The 20310-nt window shown below is 44.5% G+C and overlaps 1 protein-coding gene across 3 annotated transcripts in view; it reads left to right on the top strand.

Moving 5' to 3' along the window:
* The first annotated feature begins 6296 nt into the window (after positions 1-6296).
* The window catches only part of eif2ak3 (eukaryotic translation initiation factor 2-alpha kinase 3), a 33132-nt gene continuing 19118 nt past the window's right edge, over positions 6297-20310 (top strand). For all 3 annotated transcript variants that reach the window (XR_001965032.1, XM_018730422.1, XM_018730421.1), the window contains exon 1: positions 6297-6920. Coding sequence is in view for 2 of the 3 variants with exons in the window: in XM_018730422.1 (XP_018585938.1) it covers positions 6628-6920 (293 nt within the window). In the remaining variant the exon portion in view is untranslated. The remainder of the gene's footprint in view (positions 6921-20310) is intronic.

Raw genomic sequence — 20310 nt, 5'->3', positions numbered from 1 at the left:
TGTCCTTCGGCACCTGAGGATCCCTTGGCTGGGGCACCTTTTCCGTTCCGGTGAACGTTCCCTCGGACCCTGTGCGCATCTTGCGGCACATTTTTTTGCAGCCGCAGCTTCTTCGCCCCCGTCGGATGAGAAAGGAAGTTTCCTCCACCTCCAATTTTTCTTCTCCCACCTTCCAGGATCTGGACTGCTTCTCCTGACTTTTACGCAAAATTCAGCCGCACATCTTTGTCGCGCAGTTGAACAAGCATCGCTCGCCGCCCCGCTGCAGAATAGGGCTCGAAACATGAGGTGCCGCAACGGAAGGAATGAAAAGGTCCTGCTGCTGGCGTTCAGGGACGAGGCCTTTACCTTGACTGCTCCGCACATTCCGCAAATCCGTGGCAACGTGGCACGCAGCACAGTACAGTACACTGAAGTATAGTGCAGTACAGTATAGCGCGGTACAGTATAGTGCAGTACAGTATAGCGCGGTACAGTACAGCATAGTGCAGTGCAATATAGTGCAGTACAGTATAGCACGGCACAGTACAGTACACTGCAGTATAGTGCAGTACAATGGAGTAGAGTACAGTGTAGTACAGTGTAATGCAGTATAATACAGTACAGTATAATGCAGTAAAGTACAGTACAGTATAATGCAGTATAGTGCAGTACAGTCAGTCTCCACACTGGTTAATCCGCCCTCACAAGATCCACACTGTTGCACTTTATCATACAGCTGAATATTCTCTTACTGTTGTTCCTCCACTTTTTTTTTTTTTACTGGAAAATGTCTTTACCGCATGTTAACGGTTCATTTCCACGTACGCACAAAAACATACCGGCGGCCACAACCTGCAGCCTGTCGCTTCCTCCGGCACGTCGGGGACGTCGGGGTCGTCGTCAACGTCTGCGCGTTCGGTGTGTGTCGAAGTCGGGCCGTAAACGTGGCGGTCGATCCGCGAGAAATTGCCAGAAAGATCCACGATGTAGACCATCTGCGAGACGCTCCGAGAATAACTCTGCAGAACACGAATTAAAAAAAAAGGATGTTTACACCGGTGTATGACATATTGTCCGTGTTTCAGTTATTCGGCAAAATACGCACGCACAGTCTGAAACCGCTCGTCCCGTACGGAGTCGCAGCCTAATCCGGCAACACAGGAGGGGACACACCCAGGACGGGACGCCGGTCCATCGCAAGGCACCCCAAGCGGGACTCGAACCCCAGACCCACCGGAGAGCAGGACCCGGTCAAACCCGCTGCGCCACCGTACCACCGCATCCCCATTATTCGGCAAAATATGGATTGACAATAAAACCAAACGGTTCCTGTGCAGCTCCTTTCCCCCTTTGCTCTGACAGAAGGGTCTTGTCCGCGTCTTCCGCCCACCCCAACACAGTAAATTCCCGTGATTTCAGGTCCCGTGCAAAGACATAGAGTACGCTCGTGCCGCACAACGAGGTGACGAAACGCAGCAGCGCTGTAGATTCTACGTATTCCATGCAGAAAATCAATATCAGTATCCTACTATTTAGAACATAGTAATCGTGCTCTCATTTTCGGCACTTATTGATTCAAATATTTCCGTATCCTTCAGCAGTCGCTGCACTGTTTGCAAATCATGTCAACTATTTATAACAATATCGGTGTCAAACATGAAGTCGGTGATTTTGACTCGTTTCGTATCACACTGTTAATAAATAGCGTTTCGGTGCGACAGAGCAATATTTGTACGAAATGTACTCGTATGTCTGTTCCTTTTCCCGGAATTCGGGCCGTAGAAACACTGACCGCTGCTCCGGATCGTGGCTCTGAAGGAATGAAGAGCGACAGTAGGGTTATACCACAGTACTGACATTGTACTGTAAATAACACTGCTAGTGTTAAAAACCATAATAATGTAACCGAGGGAAATCTCTGCGGGTGGGAGGGTCACCGCCGTATTGTCAGTGCGGTCAGGTTCCCTTTACCGCAGTATTAACAGGATATGTAGGGTAAGAGAACCGTGAAGTGCAAACGAGGATTCGACCACTTGTGGAGGTGGAATGACGGCAAAAGGCGCACTTGTCGCTTAATTTTGGACTCATTGAAGATGTAATATTTGCAGAGAGCGAGAAAGGCTTGTTTTGCGGTGGCTTCCGTGCTGGAAAAGCGCAGAACGAGGCCTGCCGGCATTAAACGTCATCCTCGACGTGGCGATAAGGGCCCTGGAAGAAAAAAGAAAAAACTAAAAAAAAATCCGAAATGTGCGTCTCCGGAGTTTCTCAAGTATTTTTCCATTATTAGAGTTTTATACTGAGAATGTAGCCAGTTGTTCCTAAAGAGGCAAGAAGGAAGGAGGTCCCTTCAGTGATATGTGCTGTGTTTGCACTTCTTCCGTGTGTGTGTGTGTGTGTGTGTGTGTGTGTGGGGGGGTGACTTCAATATGTGTCGTTTGAGGTTTTTCATGTAATTTTGTTGTATTCTCTTTGTGTTGTGCGCTTAACTCAGCTGACCATGAACCCACAACCTGCTCCCCAAGTAGTCATGTCCTGTGCAGTTTTTTAATGATTGTAATTTTATTTTCCTGAAATCATGAATGTAAAGTACGAATTTTATATAATACAAATCAATCCATTTCTTAATGTCTACACAATATTTTGTCACACAGCTAAATGGGTAATTGTTGACTGTAATATCTAAGACGAATCAAATAAATGTATATCTTATCATTTGTACTTTGTTTTAAAAATGTACAGCCGTTATTATTGTTATTGCTATTATAATACTGCACTTTTTCACAGTCTGATTGTTTTCACCATGTTGGATCATTTCATTTCTTTGTCATGACACGCACTGGTATGAATCTTCATGGAAAAATATTCTATTACATCCAGAGCCCGTGAAAAGCCAGTGGGAAAACTGCTTTCCGCCACCGAACTGACCGTCTCACCAACCAAACTCAGAGTTTTCTCTCTTATTTATACGATACGTCCTGCGGATGCGCCGGGACACATCGTCACCGATGTGACCTGGGGTCATCGGGTGTTTCGGGTCTTTCAACATCAGACACCCTCGCCCAGGCGACCTAGCGCCAACTTGCATCACAGCAGCGACTGACCACGGATCCGCTCTCTTTATCCAGAGCCACCGAGTGGATCCCTCTGCGGCTTCGGTTGCTGATCTGATGGCCTTGCTCTTCGCCTCCCCTGTGATGCCCAGCAGCGTTAGGGCTTTGCGCGATGAGCGCCCCTCGAATCCCCGACAGCCCACCTCGATGGGCGCGCAGTGTGCGTCCGCCAGCCTCGCCTCCGACGTTGTTCCACAAGCTCCTGGTACTTTGCACGTTTCCGCTCGTTGGCTTCCTCCGGTCGCTCTTCCCAGGGCACCGTGAGCTCCAACATGACCGATAGCTTCGTAGGCTCAGAAGAGATGATCACGCCCGGGCGGAGACAGGTGATTACGATGTTTTCTGGAAACCTCAGCTGCTTGCCTAAGTCCACTCTCAGCTGCCAGTCGGTAGCTGTGATTACGAGGCCTGTCCTCCCTCTAGGTTGTGGGTGGGCCGTATGGCCAGCCTTGACAAAGGAGATGGTATTCCGTGCCGGGTGGTGATGCTCGGTGGCACTTATGGCTGTGGCAACATGTTCCACGAGTGCCTTTAGCACCTGGCCATGACGCCAACGGTGACGACCTACTCCAAGAGCTTTCAGGCAACTGCTCAGAAGGTGTTCCAGGGATCTTCTCCCGGTGCAAAGGGGACAGGAGGGCGATTCGTTCTTCCCCCAGACGTGAAGGTTAGCTGGACTCCGTAAGGGGTCATATACAGCTTGGACCAGGAAACTGACTTGTTTGGGTGTCATCCTGCCAGATGTTCGACCAGGTGACTTTCCATTTGTCGTTTCCTTGTAATGCATTCATTTATCAGACACTTTTCTCCAAAACGACGAACATCTCATAGAAAATGCAATGTGTTCCTTACATGAGCAGAAAGGGACACTTAGATGCAGACGTGTGATTCTTAAGTGCAGTTAGTTTGTTTCTTTCCACCACATGAACCAACGTTCATCACACGAGTAGCTGCATAAAACTTTATCGGAATATCGACGATTCCTGATCACCTTCCTAGTAATTTTATTTGTACTTTGAGATACACATAAACATTTACGTTATATTTCAGGAGTAGCTGCGTAAGGAGTAGTTCTTCACACTAAAGCAAAAACTTTTTCTGAACAAAGAACACAAACTTCAAGCAGTTAAGACAGAAGTGTTTGTATCCTGTTTAAGAAAAACATTAGTTTTTCCACTTAAGACCTACACAAAAGGTGAAATTCAGAGGTTTCGTTGCTCTTACAGGGGGTGGAGAACAGTGTGGGGCAATAAGTGGATTTACTTCTGGAACCTGGGACAGTGTAGTATCATATGGATTCACAAAAATACCAAAAGGGACCCAAAAATAAGTGTAAAATTAGTCCTGATAGTATCATGAAATACCAAGGGGTACCTGTGTTTGGCAAAAAGATGAACACAAGAGGATTGCCTACAAATATGCTGTATGAAACTGTCATTAATTTAGTGACAGATAGACTGTTGCGTTTCCTTGGGGGAAACAAAACTGTGAAGGATCAGTTCCCGGAGACTTTGTACAAACTGCCAAATATTAAATTAAACTAAGTTTAGATGAGTTTAGACGAGCGCAGGCCGGGGACGCTGTGCGCTTAATGGGTTTCAAAACCTCAGCAGCAGCGCCACCGTGTGGCGAAATCCGCAAGAAGCGCGACATCCACTTCGGAAAAATAGGTGTAATCATTCCAATTTTCTCACTTTAATAAAGACAAAAATTAAAACTCAGTTTTACTTTAACTGAAAGTAAACATTCAGGGAACAGGATTCCACACCTCGTCCAAATCTGCATCATCTTAAACCATTCAGTGGCCGGTTTTACCCGAAACACGTGTGTTTGGAGTGGAAGAGGACACCTGAGGGGCGCCGGGGAACCGTGCGCACTCCAGCCACATCGCGCTACCCGCTGCGCCACTGTGCAGCCCAAGCAGCACGAAATGAAAGGACAAGGTAAGAGGAAACAAAACTAAGAATATTGAAAAGGAAGGAAGCTAATACGAATAAACGTGTCTGTCTTTGCAGGTCTTGTTATTATTTGCAGTGGAAAAGATTTTTTTTTAATTAAAAAATTCAAACACTCACAATACAAGAACATTAATCCAGAACAATCATGAAACCCAGCCAGGGGTAAGTAAAGTAATAATAAAAATAAATACACAAAAAATGACAAAACACTCCAATAACAAAGACATTACATCAAAACCTTAAAAATACTACGATGTAGTCTTAATGGCTTCTTATTATTACACTCCTCAATAGTCCTTATACTGCTTAAATTTTTTAAGAAAGACAGAAAATATAGGTTTTTTTATTAGCAAATTTTGACCTGTGTGCATATGATATTTGGCTAAAATGATTAATAAAATAATGATATGTCTGTTTCTCTGTACTTCTATCTAAATAGGAATACAAACTACATATTCATCAATCCTTAGTTAGTGCATCAATAATACATTTAGAAGCATCTCTACATAGTTTCTTCTTGGTGTAACAACTGTGCCGGTAGAGGTGAGGCACGGTCTCCGGGTGTAGGTAACGAAAAGAACAATTTACATCAATCCCACCCTTGAATTTTCGAAGAAAATCTGCAGCGGGAAAGACGCCGCACACGCGCAGGGCGAAACTTCGCAGGACAAACACGTGCACGCCGAGGCGGTGACGTCATCGCCGCGGCCCGTCACGCGCCCTCGCAACGGCCCCTCCTCGCTCCGAATCGGCCACGTATATCGTTTCCACCACGTCGCGCTCCTGGCCAATCGGAGGAGACGGCCCCGGAGGCGGAATATCACGTCCCCTGCGTAGTAACTACAAAACGGAGCGGCCGGCTGACCAATCCGTGCACGGCGCGTTAATCGGCGGCCACCGCCGCCTATAGAAGGTCGCCGTCCCTCTTTCGCGGTTCGCACAAACCCTCCAATCGTCCGCGCGCTGCCGTGGAATGACGTAGTTGTCGCCATCCACGAGAACTCTGCCGCGTTCTGCACACGCCTGGCACGTTGTCGTTTGCCGCTCCGTCTCCAGATTGGTGCGGTGCAGGTAAGACCAACCAATAGCTGTCCGGCGAGCTCGGGCGCCGCCTCCCGCGTTCATTGGATCCGGCCCTGTTGTCAAGTCCGCCTCCGAGGTCGTGAGCCAATTAGCGCCAATGTTTAGCTTCCTCTTCTGACCATTGAACCGGATTTGATTATGCTGCGACTAAATGAGATTGACACGACTCCTTCGCAATCGTAATGTGCTTCGTTCCGTTTCGGCGAAAGCGAAACGTCGCCTGGCCAATGTTAGAGCGGATGGGGCTGGGCTGAGTGTTACCAAGAGGGTTTGACAGAAAAATACACCACAATAGTAGAGCGGGACGCTTGCGATGGTCTGTGTGTACGTCAGTTTTTGTACTTTCTTTGTGAAACGCGAGTGCAGCGGCTGTGAGTGACAAAATAAAACACCTTTTCCACTGTAACGCCTGGCTGCAAGTGTTGAGAAAGTCGTTTTCACACCCGGCGTTGCTCGCCACAACACTCCTCTTCACTAATGTCCTATTCTCACAAATGGAAAAGGGGCTTCTGCTGGGAAACGCGAGCCTTTCTCTTGTGCTCCTGTTGCTGCTGAAAGCGCTCACGGGAACCTCCGGCAGCTCGGCCAGCAGCAGGGGAGCGCACGCCGCCGCCGCGCTGGGCTCCGAGACGCTCGAAGATGGTGCTAGTGTTATGGAGCGGGGACTGGAAAGCGTTGGCGCCCCAGTGGCCGGAGATGTGACCGTGGAGGACGATGAGAACAGCCCGGCGGCAGGGGAGGAGGACGGCTCGGCGGGGGACGGTTACACGGAGGGCCGGCTCAAAAGGTGGGAAACTAAGTTCGCCTCGACCCCCATGGGCATGGCACAAGTTTGACGTCTGTTTTTACACGTTAATCTCGTGTCGTGTTCTCCGTTTTCTCAGTCAACAAGTCGCTAGTGAGTGAACTTAGTTAGTCACTAACTAAGCAGCTGCAAGCGACGCTCGACAGTTCTCCGCGTTAGCCGCTTGTTCCCCCCCCCCGTAAAAGTTGAAATTCGCCTGATCGCTAGCTAGTGTGTATGCTATGCGAAAGTGTAGCACCTAACGTTGTACTATCATCATTTTAAAGGCTACGGCGCGCTAGTAAAGGTTGTCGTTGCATTGCTGTGGCCGGCAGACGTGGCCAGCGCAGCGGATGCTGCGTTTCCATTGTTGTCTTTGCCGAAAAGCGTCGCCGCCCGCGACTGCATCCGTGTGGACGCGGGCGCTGCTTCCCGGGCGGAACTGCTGCCGCGCGGCGCTGCTTCCCGGGCGGAACTGCCGCCGCGCGGTGCTGCTCTCAACGACACCTCTGCTGCAGAAATTCTCCAGCGATTTATTTCACACAGCTACAAAATTTAATAACGCGCCTTTGAGAAGCTCGCCTCGCAGTGGGAGAGACTTAGTTCAACTCCCGCGTTTTGATGTGAGATAGTAAGTAAAGGAGAGGACGTTTTAAAAAGTGTAAGTTGAACGAGCCGGTCCAGACTAGTACTAGTCTCAGTCTGTGTGTGTGTGTGTCAGGTGAAGAAGAACAAGAAGTTGGCAGCTGTGACTTGAGTGGCCCATAGTGTGTAAAAAATAATATGAAGTGTTACCGAGCGGTGTTGGAGGGGACGACACTGTGTAGACAGTTCTGCTATCGACTTTTTATCCTGTCAGTCTGTGCCTTATTTAGACGCTCGTTAGTTAAAGAGCTTTTTGTTTCCATCATCCGTTGGGTCTTGACTTGAGTCACGAGAGAGATTTTTTTTTCCTCATCTCAGTCTGATCTGTCGGGCTGCGGTTAAACGGCTCCTCCCCGCGTTTTCCACTTACATGATTATTTCCTCCGTTTTCAAACTTTGAATCCATATTTCTCACCCGATGCCGATGGACAGCAGGAGGGATCCGATCCCGTAGTGCTTGCAGTTGCCGCTTTGCACAAGGAGCCACGTTCGAATCCCACTGCCCCGCCTCCTCCTAGACCGAAGGAAGAGTACTAACCCGGAATGCGGTTAAACGGGTAAAACACTGTAAGAACACTGTGCGTTGCCTTGGAGGGAAGGGTCAGCTTCACCAGTAGTAAATATGAATGTAAAGTTTTCAGTCAGGCTCTTGTGTTTGGCTCTGAGTGGATGTGACCCGGTGGGGGGGGGTCCGGAGGGGGGGTCCGGGGGGGGTGTGGTCCCTGCTGCGGTACATCGCTGAATGAACAGAACACTGCACAAAAATCACTACCTTTCACATTTAAGCTGTTTCACTCGCCTCAGAGTTTCAGTAATGAAAAATATTGTTACAAATTCAGGTTAGCTGCGGAGCTGTTGCTGTGCCATCTTCAATATGACATTAATATCAGTATTTTAGGGCGTTGGTGAAATGAAACCCTCATTCTCCAGAAATAAATTTGAGTAAAGTGATTTGCAAGCATACCACTTTTGACACCTTTTAGATAAAAAAATGTTAAGTATAACAAGATTACTGTCATGTTAAAGTGATTGAACTAAGTCACATATTGTATGTGGTACTTTGTAAAGATCAATCTGGACCCACCCCCCCCCCCCCGTCCATTAGTTCAATCATGTGCATTTGTATTTCTTATTTAATATTAATTTCATTATGTTTGTTTATTTAGCTGATGCTTTTTTCCAAAATGACTTAGTGTTAATCTACCTACAATTATTAATTATTTCATATTCTTCTTGCACACAATTAACAAATCCTTGCTCTGTGCGGGAGAAGTAGAAGCACTTTTCTGTATGTGTACATTGTGCTAAGAATCATGCTGGGTATAGTACATTTGACTTAAAGCACTATACATATGTAATAAGTAATGCCTTCACTCCCAGAGGCATTAATGTAGCTAAACCAAATTCTTTACATTACTATGAATACAGACTTCCTGCCTATGTGAGTGAGGTATTTGTGGGTGTCTAAATTCCTCTTCAAACAGCACAGTTTCCTTAAGTGCAGTTACACCTGCAGCATAGCATAAATACAGTGCAGTATAGTTTTACAAATAAAGTGAAGTCAAGCCGTTGCGCACAGCATGTTTGGATGGCACATTATATACTAAAATAAGCATAACTAAAATAGGAACAAAAGCTAACAAAGGGTGATTATAAACTTCGTTAAATATTTATTGCACACTGCGAGCAATGCACAAGTGCCCAGCCTGCATCCAGGTAGCACTTTCTTGAACCCACGGCTCACCTCTCCCTTTTCTCACAGCCTTAGTAACAGCTTTGATGGCCTTTCTCCAACGCCCTGTAGACCCTGTACTGCTGACCCCCTCCCAAAGCCGCTGCTGCCAACTTCAATGGGCACATCCCAGCATACACTATTAGCCTTTTAAGTCCCAAAAATCCACCTGTGCCCTGTTGTTACAGTATCAATGAAGGGACTCGCTAGTCCAGTGTCATAAAAGATGACCTTTATGGTGTGGAAGTGGCCAGCGGGCAACAGAAGAAAGGAAAACAAAAACTCGTGATTGATGTGAAACCAGAGAGAGTAAACCCTGGGGTGGGCCACAGTCTAATGGCACACGAGTTGGAGTGACACGGGTTGAGTGCTGTTCATATTCGGAGATATTTACTTAGCTTTTCTCATATTTAACTGTGTCCTGCTTGGCTGGCAGGTTTATGCTCTCATTCGATTTGAATATGAATGTACAGTATTTTTTGAAGCATTTCAAAATGGGTAAGAGCAAAGTTTCAGTTCTCCTAATACTCTTTGAGCTTCTGTGGTAGATCTAATTTATTAACCCTTTGGACTTGGGACAGTCCATTTTAATATTGAACCTTCACATCTGGATTCTTCTGAGATGTGTTGAAGGAACAAGAACTGTGTTTGATTTGCATGGAGTTTTACGTTGTCTCTATGTGCTCTGTGAATGATTGAGGGAGTTTGTCTTTGCTTTTCCTCAGCTGTTTGCTTGCCTGGAGAGAGAAGGTTGAGGCTACTGACGTATGTTGGTTCCTGCACTTATGAACATATCTGGGTCTGTTAATGACTGTTTTTTTTTTTTTTCCTCCTTGTAAATCCAAAGTTACATATTTACCACTAATTCACAATCAGTGAAAACTTTTTAATGCAGATGTCCATTAATTTATTTGCAGGTTGGGTTTTGTGAACATCTCTGAGAAAGCTATAATAAATAAAATTTCCCGTAGACTAAAATTTTACGGAGAAAATAATCATTGCCACCTCCTGATCCGTGTTGCTGCTTAACTAATTCATCCAAGTAGCACAGTAGTGTAATGTTTCTCAGCTTTTGGCCACTTTCAGGTTTCTTTAATATCTACACAATCTGGATCAAATCATTATGTAGTGGTTAAAAGCTTTTGTGTTTGGATCTGAAGGCTGAATTCATATCTCACCTACTGTAGGTAGTACCCTTAAGCAAGGTACTTACCCTAAATTGCTTCAGTAATATTATCTAGCTGTTTAAATGGGAAGTAATTGAATGTAGTGTATCACTGTAAGTTGTGTTGGAGAAAAAAATCAGCTAAAATGAATAAATGTAACATTAACATCAGGCTACATTAATATCAATTTAAAATGAATGAAACTATAACAAGTTGTTCCCACAAACTCCAGTTCAGCGGTGATTGATTGATTCATCCCATTAACCTGCAAAGTTTGTCTTCTTATTGGAAACAGACAAAAATGACCACCAGATGTGAGCTCTGAACAGTGGATGAGAGCTGAAGGAAGGTGGTCCCACCCTCTTGTGTGGTTTTGGTTCGTTTTAGTGCCAACTAACAACTAGGCTTACAAACACAGATCATGTGTATATAAATAAAATGGGGAAAATGTTTCTTTATTTCCACAAGAATCCAGTGTAGTGGCTGGGATGTGTAGATCCCAAGACAAGGCTGGAAGAGCACTAAGGACAATTCACACCTTTTATATACAGAGCACAGTGTCTACCTGGTTGCCCAGACACACACCACGCACGTCTGTACACACAATCTGCATACACTCCTCTGGGAGGTTTTACTGCCTCGCTGCACACTCTGTAACTGTTGACTTTCAGCAGAGCTGGAGAATTATGCAGGTGAATTGTGGGGCAACAGATGGCGTAGTGGTTATCGCTGATACATCCTATTTGAAGAACCCAGGTTTAAATTTGTCCTGCTCTAGAATCTTTGAATTCTGAATTCTTCCAGTTAACAGAATACCATGCTTTATGACCAGTAACATAACACTTAAGTGATGCTTTTCACCTGTGACTTTAAGTAAAGTATAAAATGCTGGATATACCATAACAAACATGGTTCCAGCAGCTTATAAGTAAAGATTTAGATATTTCCAGTTAGTGGTTCACTCAAGTCACCATTGTTTATACGGCAAGTATAATGACCTCTGTTAGCTCACCACAATACGTACAGTATTTTCTTCACGTGGCTTGTAATCCACCCAGAAAATAAGCTACCAGGCATTTTTCACAATAAGACAAATTTCATTTAAAGATTTATTGGGCCCAGAGGTAATGAACTGATTTTGCCTGGGGTGTTCATTAATGGAGACATTGTGGTACTCAGTGCAGTTTTCCAGTCAGCTAATAAATGTTCCCCCCCCTTGGTCAGCTAGTGGGTTGCAGTGTCAGACTATTTTGATAAATCTATAGGTGGCACCTTGTGTACTCCTCTACTTGGTTGTTAGACAACAATACAGATGATTCTTAGGTCAGCCAGTAGATGCTACTGTGAAAAATTAACATTGAAACTTCAGAAGTAAATTGGTTGAATGTTGAGCCATTCCACAAGATTGATTTGCATAGTTTTATCTTTGTCTTGTTATTCTTCATTGGAGTTCCTTTATAGATTATTTAACAACATAATCAGATCTACTAAATGAGGGAATTGCTGTGCATAATGCACTAACTTCAGTCATTCTATATTTAGGAGAAAGTGTTTATGGCTCTAGGCTTCTCATGCTGATATAGTGGTGCTTGTTTCTGTTGTCAGTGTAGATGTTTAAAGTATCTTATTTGTAGAAGTACTGCAAGAACCTCAGGTCAGTAATTCTTTTAACAAATACTACTTCAGTTCTGGCCTCCCCATTAATTTGTAGCCTCCCCCTCAATGCTTTTTTTTCAATTTAAATTATTCACTTCACATTGATATGTATTAATGAATATGGCCAACACATTTTCACTAGTCATCTATGCGCTGCAGTCGGTGATACGGAAGTCATGACACTGCTTTTGCGACTTTATTGACTTGTTTATGTTTGGTCCTGTGGTATGGTGCCACAGTGGGTATAGCTGCACCTTCACAGCACCTGGCCTGTTTGACATGGGCATAGGTTCGAATCGAGCCGAGTCTATGTGCAGTTTGCATGTTCTCCCTGTTTCGGGTTAACTGATGTCTCCGAATTGCCCTTGGTGAGTGCCTATGAGAGTTACTTTGTGTGGCTATTGAGATGGACTTGCATCCTGTCCAGGGTGTGCCATAACTGACTTTGTTCCCTGTACCTCTAGGATAGGCTACAGAGCACTGCGACTCTGACTCGGACAAGCGGTTAACGAAAGTGAGCGAGTGGCTTATATTTAGTCACACAGAAAGTTCCTTCACCGCCAGAGAACCTGTGTCCATCCTGTTCTGCGCCCAGGTGAAGCTGAGCAAATCAGCTGGGTGGCCGGAGGGTTACAAGCAGCTCTCTTATCACTGAGTCACTGCCCCTAGCTATTATATAGATGGTGCTTCAGATGTAATTCGGTGCCGCTGTGTGACAGTGCCTGTGCCTTTTTGATACGGCTCTCTGCTGAGCCTAAATTAATTTTTAAAGCAATTCCACGCCTTGCTGGTTTTTGCTTGTGTTGTTGACATTTATTCAGTTACTGTATAGGTATCTGAACTTTGAATTGCTCAGACCAGAGCATTACACTTAACTAATCCATATATGGTCTCCTGATCTGAAATTCCGTAGTAATAATTTTATGTGGTGTAATACCACACAGTTTTTGGGTGAGAGCAATATTTGGCTGGGCGGTGTATTGGCATGGTCAACTACTGTAATTAAATACATGTAGTGGCTTGCAAAAGTATTCAGACCTTTGACCAGTTCTCTCATTTTAATCACAGATGGTACACTGAAATTTAATTTTCAGTGTTTTGAAATATCACAGACACTTTCCTTTCAGGTATTTGCTGGAAACTGTTTTCAAGAAAAATAAGCAGAAAAATGCTGTTTGCATTCAAGCATTTAATCCCTTTGCTGTGGAAGCTCCAGGTTTATATGGATGGGAAAACAGCTGCCCCAGCTGAGACCCAGTTGCTTTACAGTTGGCCTCTGACTGGGAGCCATTATAGTAACTGTCACATCTGGTGAAAAATCCCACTGTTCAAAGCATCATAAGTCTGGGAATCTGAACAAAAGGTCTGAAAATGAATACTACAGAGCATTTGCAGAAGCCAGATAATGATGATAATATATGATGATAAAATACATGTATAATGGGTCAACCTTTATGCAGCTACACTTGTGATGTGCATTGGTTCATATGGTGGAATGTAACACATTAACTGTGCTTAGAATCGCATGTCTGCATCTAGTGAGTGTCTTTAAGTTGATGTAATGCACTCAGTGTATTTTTCTGCAAGATGTATATTACTTTGAATAGAAGCATGTGCTACATGTAAACTGTGGAAATGGTACAGAAAGCTGTTTTTGGATATCTCAGGGTGTACTGCTGCATATTTGGCTATCAACTGCCATTAAAAAATCAATCCCCCCCCCTGATTTTTGTGCTGTGAAGCATCAGCTTTACCCTCAACTACCATGCCACCTACATTAATACCATAATTATTTTTAAAGAAGTCCTACTCTTAGTTCCAGGGATTAATCAGAAAGTATAGAACGTATGAAGAAACCATGTACTACAACAAGCTTTAAATAAAGAGGAACACAAAAATACATTTTTATCATCTTTTTATGGAAGCTGAAGTCCAAAGAGGAGTCTCATTGCAGTATGCAGTCATAAGACGAGAGGTTTTGCTTTAGTCTTAAAGACGTTTATTAACGTAGCTGATGTCTTTGTCCAAGGTGACTTTCAGTGTCAGGGTTGTGTTATTGTTGCGTTATGGCTTCAGAGAATGTGGACTGGTGATCGCATAACAATCTTAGACAAAGTGCAGTACTGCTGATAGTACAAGCTCCACCCGACAGATATGAACAAAAACAGGCAAGCTGAGACTGCTGTTATGGAGTTAAACTCCTAATTTATTGATTTTTTTTTTTTTTTTTTTTTTTTTTCCTTCCTCCCCCCTCCCCCCTTTGTTTGCATGAACACTTGACATTCCTGTACAACATAAGCGTTGTATTCTTGCCAAGCAGCAAATCATACATTGCGGCAATTCTGTAAAGCCTTTGCCAAAACATTTGTACTGTAAACAAGTCCTGTTTTATGTAATGTAAACACCCCTGTCACCATGCTTTTTCTTTCTTCTCTTGGTGCTTTTTTCATCCAAACTAACTTAATGTCAGCTTATGCAGTTTACGCTGAGCAATCTGAGTATTTATTCATTCATTTAGCTGACAGTTTTCTCCAAAGCAGCACATAATGTTAAGCTACTTAAAGTGATTTACTCATTTGTACAGGTGTTTATTTTTACTCTAACAATTCAGGCCAAGTACCTTGATCAAGGGTACGACAGCAGGAGGTGGGACTCAGACCTGGGTCTTTTGAGTACAAGGCAGCAGCTCTAACCACTATGCTACTTGGTGTTGTTCCTTAAGGTTAAATGTAAGTAAACTTTACTTACTATCCAGTAACTTGATTAGTTAAATGATTAGTAAGGATCAGAATCTTGATTGTGATATTTGTGTCATAATTGGAGCAGCCTGGCAGATCAGCAAGTGTACACTGCAGTCAAACAGGGTAATGTATCATTGCCTGGCAACAGTACAGGTGCTATTGGGTGTTTCTCTGGGCAGCTGTAGAATCACCCAGCAACAGTGCACATGCGACCACCGCGGAATGTGTGTCCTCAGCTGGTGCGGTGTGTTTAACACTGGTGTGCAGACCGACCTCGGCAGCAGGTGTGAAAACAACAGCTGTCTTTGCACCTGCCTCTTCTATGCAAGCTCTAGTGGCTCTGCTGGGAGAAGGATGTGAGGTGGTGTGTGACTAAAACGCACTTGGTCTGTTGGAGAGTTTAGAACCAATAGACCTAGTTGAGTTATGCATGCAGGGCAGTGGTGGTAAATACAGGAAGGTCTCATGATTTTTATTTGATGATTAGATACATTTGCTTCTCATCAGCCTTTTCCAGGTCATTCAGCAGTTCCCAGCACCCTCTGCTGCCACTTTTTCCTACCCGTCCTTTTGCGTTCTACGTCTGTGTACGTGACAGGTATCATAGTGCCAACCAGTCTTGACCTTCTTCAAGGCTCCTGAACCAGTCAAACTCTTTGCAGTTCCGACAGTAGACGAATGAACTCTTCCACCACTTCCCTTTGTAAAGTGTCCGGGTTTCATAAATCTCGGTTGAAGTGCCTCTTAATACTGCTGCGCGATACTGAAATACTTTTTTTTTTGCTTGCTGCGACCCTGGACAAAGAGCCTTAATCAAATTTCTGTTCGGGACATACAGAAACATGGTGAAACCAAATAAAACAAAAAAATGTTGTCTCATTGAAATCTCACACCTGCATCGTATGGAGGTAAATATCACATTCTGTCCCGTTTCTCTGGTAGGACTGACCTCAGCATGTAGAGGCTTCAGTGGAAAACCTGTCTGAGCTCATTTGAAGCACATGGTTTTCAACATGTCTCGTTTTAGTTAAATGGCAACTGGCAGCTTAGCGGTTTGAGCTGCTCCTGCTGTAGTAGGCTTGAGCAGCATTCTCACCATGAATTGATTCAGTAAAAGTGTAACTTTGTAAGCTGCTTTCCAGGAAAGTATGAGATAAATATTAAAACGACTTACTGTGACACCAAATTTATTAGCCTGAGCCACTAACGTGAAATAAATTGGAAGGATGTGGACAAGAGGTTGGAGGATAACTCAACAGCGAAGCCTTCAGGGTATTTCTAGTGGATGTGCCCAGAGTAACTGGGTCTGTTTGTAGACAGCAGATGAACGGTGAGGAAAACTGACCTCCAGGAGGAATCTGATGCAAAGTGTTCATGGTTTCTGATAAGCAGCAGGTTGAGCTGCCGAGTCGGCATGTGTGGTTGGGCGTGAAACATCTGGAGTGAAGCCACACTGAGTTCAGTGGGGCTCGTTCCCTGCTCCTTTGGTCATTCTGTCTACTTGTAGAATTTCAGCTGGATGCTGTAATTCCCACAATACTCTGGAAGAATAATATTCTCAATGATGCAGATCATTGTTGCAGAGCCAAGTAGTGCTTTGTGATCAACAGTATAATGGGATAAATCGTGTTGGGTCCTGGAACAAAGCCCAGGTGCCCTTGTTGTCTGTTCTTTGATTCAGTCTTGTTGAACAGGCCGGCAGGTGTTGTAGTCATTAGACACCGTCTTCTAGTCAAAGGCTCTAGGTTTGAATCTCTCCTCCTGCTGTTGTACCCTTGAGCAAGGGACGTACCCTGCGCTGCTCCACTAAAAGGTATTCGTCTATATAAATGAGTGATTTATTAAAATAACGTTGTAAGTCACTTTGGAGAAAAGCACAAGCTGAACAAATGTCATATAATGTAAATAATATTTGTAGCGCAAAGTCAGTCATTTAGTGAGAGCCATTTCTCTTTCACAGACTGAATGTTTAAGATCTCATATTGTCACTGTTTAGCTGAGTCCCTTTAATGCGTGGTACTCTTTAAGGTGGGTTCTGTGGTGTAAAACGTACATTGTGGGCCCACTGACTAGAGACACTTGGAGAGAAGCTCTCGATCACCATGTAAGACTCAGTTTGTGTAAGTGGTTGAGCAAATTAGCTTTACTGGTGTTTTCAGAGCAATTAGGTCAGACTGCAACATGTGCTCCGACGCTGGTCCCTCGTCCCCATCCCTACGCCGCTCTCCTGCAGACGGCTAAAGGGGGACGCAGGGGTGGGGTGGTTGGGGTGGGGGGGTCAGAGTGTGTCTGCTCTCGCTCGGCTCTTGCCCTCCAGGGCCAGCGGCAACACCTCGTCCTCACTGGGCTGCTCCACGTCTGGCTCCTGCTGCCAAGCGCTTAGCAACAGCGAAACAAGCAGACTTAGCGGGGCATCCTTTCAACCAATGAGGAGATGGCAGAGGGAAGCGTTCAGAATTTGAGTTAGCCGCGTCTGGGAGGAGAGCAGGAGAGGAGAGAAGAGGAGGAGAGGGGAGGGGAGAGTTCATGTCCTTGTCTTGTTTTTCATGTCTACTTCTGTAACCAGGGAAAGTTTTGGCAGTTTTTATTATAGAAACCGGATGCTGAAAGCGTGTTGTTTCTGGGAGGCTTAGGTGGCTCCTTTTAATTGACAGACATTGAGTCACTTTTAATTCTTTTGAAATATTAAAGCCAGAATTTTATATAAATATACTGTATATATTTAGTTACATAAGCAGTCTGTTAGCAAAACAAATAGCTGGCCAAACTGTTAGTCCCCCCCCCGATTTTGTAGAAATTATTGATGTAAACTCTTTTCTCTCATTTTATTGAAGCCAGTGATATTAGTCCAACAGTTTTTAAAGCCTCAGCATCAAAGCTGTGGGATCAGTAGTTTGCTAATGGTTGTATCCTACTTGTTTTTTGTTTGTTTATTTTATTGTTAGCTGGAATGGAGAAGATGAGAATCTATATGAAAAGTGTCTATATGGCCAGCAGGTGGGGTGGTGGTTAGAGTTGCCACCTTGTACTCAAAGGACCATTGTTTGAATCCCACATCCTGCTGTAGAACCTTTGAGCAGGATACTTAGCCTGAATTGGTACAGTAAAAATTACTATTCTGTGTAAATGGGTGTCCAATCACTGAAAGTAGATTAACATTTTAAGTCACTTTGGAGAAATTAATTTTAAAAAATGTAAAAGTATGTATGATGTATATTTGTGGTTGTGGTCATTTACTCCCTTCTGAGTTTTACATGTTGCATCTACGATGACTGGATGTCCTTCAGTGCAGTCTGTAGGTCCCTTTTTTTTTTTTTTTTTGACTTTGCGCAGATTTGTGCCATTCATTGATTCCACTGTACTGTGCGCCAATAGGTGGGGCAGCGCAGTAAATGAGCACTAGGACCCAGGAGCCTCGTCGGTCTGTTGCTAGCTCCCTACTGCTTAGCAACAACGAATCAGCCAGACAGATTGTGGCAAGAATGCAGCCAATGAGATGGATGGAGCGCAATCTGTCTGAGTTTGATTTAGCCGCCGCATATGAGCAGGAGAGAGGGGGGTGTGTGGGGGTATGTTGGTGAGCATGTACGTCCATGACCCCCCCCACCCCCCCCCTTTTTTTTTTTTTTTCCCCTTTTTTATGTACTTGATAGCTGCAGTTGGATCCATCCTGTTTGTGTTGGTGGTTTAAAAAAAAAAAAGTGCAAGGACTGCAGAAGAGTGGGCGTGTGTGCGGGACTCTTAGCTACTGCAAGGTCAGCTAGCGCTGCAGTAGTGCCTCACATGGGACCTGCAAGGTGGGCTACCTTTCATACAGTGCACGTGTCAAGGAGTTTCGGGTTTCGGGTTACCAGTGCCTTCGGTGCCTTTTACGCTGACCGGCCGGCCGCGTTACATTGTGTGCGCTGTACTCGAATTGACTGGGAATAAATAAATGCTGGATAAAGGTAATTTTCAACTGCGGTGTCAGGGCTCAGACTGTTTTTTGGGTGTATTTTTTGGCCCTCCTGACATGTGCTGGTCAAGATGACTCCAGACTGAAACTTACTCGCTTCAATATTGCATTATGTGTGGTGTCACAGTGAGCTGAACTGCTGATGAAAACTTCAGCTGGTGTTTGTTTTTTTACTGTGGTGATGTGTTCTGAACTGTAGGGTTTCCTTCATGCTTTCTTTATCTACCGGTAACATGTGAATATTACACCGGTAAATGCAAAGGTGCCCCTTCACACCTATAATGACGTGCAGTGTCTGATTTGTAGTTCCTGTAATTGAAAACCCATGAGTTTGAGTAATGGACCTCGATTTAAGTTTGTTAAATGCAAGTTTGCCAAGAGTGAAAGAATGAATGTGTGTGTGTGTGTGTGTGTGTGTGTGTGTGTATGTATATATATATATATATATATATATATATATATATATATATATATATATATATATATATAGTGCTCCTACAGATTTTAAGATGTCTGAGTGAGCACAACTTTCCGTGTTAAGAGGTGGACTTGTGTTGGTAGAATTTAGGTTAACTTTGTTTGTTTACAACATGTCTTCCTTTGTAAATGGCTCTTTCTGCTGAAACAAATAATCCTGAAAAAAAATGTGTTTGAGGTTCTCCATGAACTCTCTCGCACAGGCTATATTTCACACTTGCTTTTGCTCATCGTGCAAGTCTTGCTGCCGAAGCTCTGCACTATAAGCTTGGTGTGGGAGCACGTCGTGATTCCTGGCCCTCGAGTGCAGCTTGTCTGCGAGGGTGTGGTACTGCAGCTGCCGCCTGTCTCCACGTGCTTCCAGGGCGCTTCCAGTCTGCTGTGTTTTCATTCTGTGTCCGTGCGGGGAGGGGGCGGCTCTGCCACTCTCTCATGAGTAGGACTGCCTGCTGCTGCACGGTTACAGCCAGCCGCTTCACCTCATTGGTTCTGCTTTCCCTTGGTGGCTGCTTATTGGCCGGATGGAAAACGATTCTGACTTGCGATTGGCTGGGACTGAGTCAGGTGTGCCGATTGGTTGTGTAAATTGCAACCCTCGGAGACTGAGGAAAGTTGTAAAAACACTTCTGCGCTGGGCGACAATTACACACACAGTTGCATCTTAGTTCTCTTTCTTTGTAGTCTTTTAGGATAAGGAGGAATTGTGATGAGACACATTACTTTGTTTATTCGTACAACTTTGAAGTACTTCAGTGGTAATAACATACTTAGAAACTTTGTGGCATGTGGAAGTGGCAGCAGGTGGCGTAGTGGTTAGAGCAGCTACCGTACACTGAAGGGATCCAGGATCCCACTTCCTGCTGCTGTACCCTTGGGCAAGGTACTGGCCCTGAATCTCTTCTTTAAATATGGCTCTGCCTATAAGTGGGCAACTAATTGCCAGTTGCTTTGGAGAAAAGCATCAGGTAAAAGAATAAATGACTGAAACGAAATAACTTTGACAGATGGAACCCCGTTTTGT

The sequence above is a fragment of the Scleropages formosus genome, chromosome 1 (assembly GCF_900964775.1).
Source record: "Scleropages formosus chromosome 1, fSclFor1.1, whole genome shotgun sequence".
Lineage (NCBI taxonomy): Eukaryota > Metazoa > Chordata > Actinopteri > Osteoglossiformes > Osteoglossidae > Scleropages > Scleropages formosus.
The sequence above is the reverse complement of the archived record's forward strand: the minus strand, read 5'-3'. Positions and strand labels throughout refer to the sequence as shown.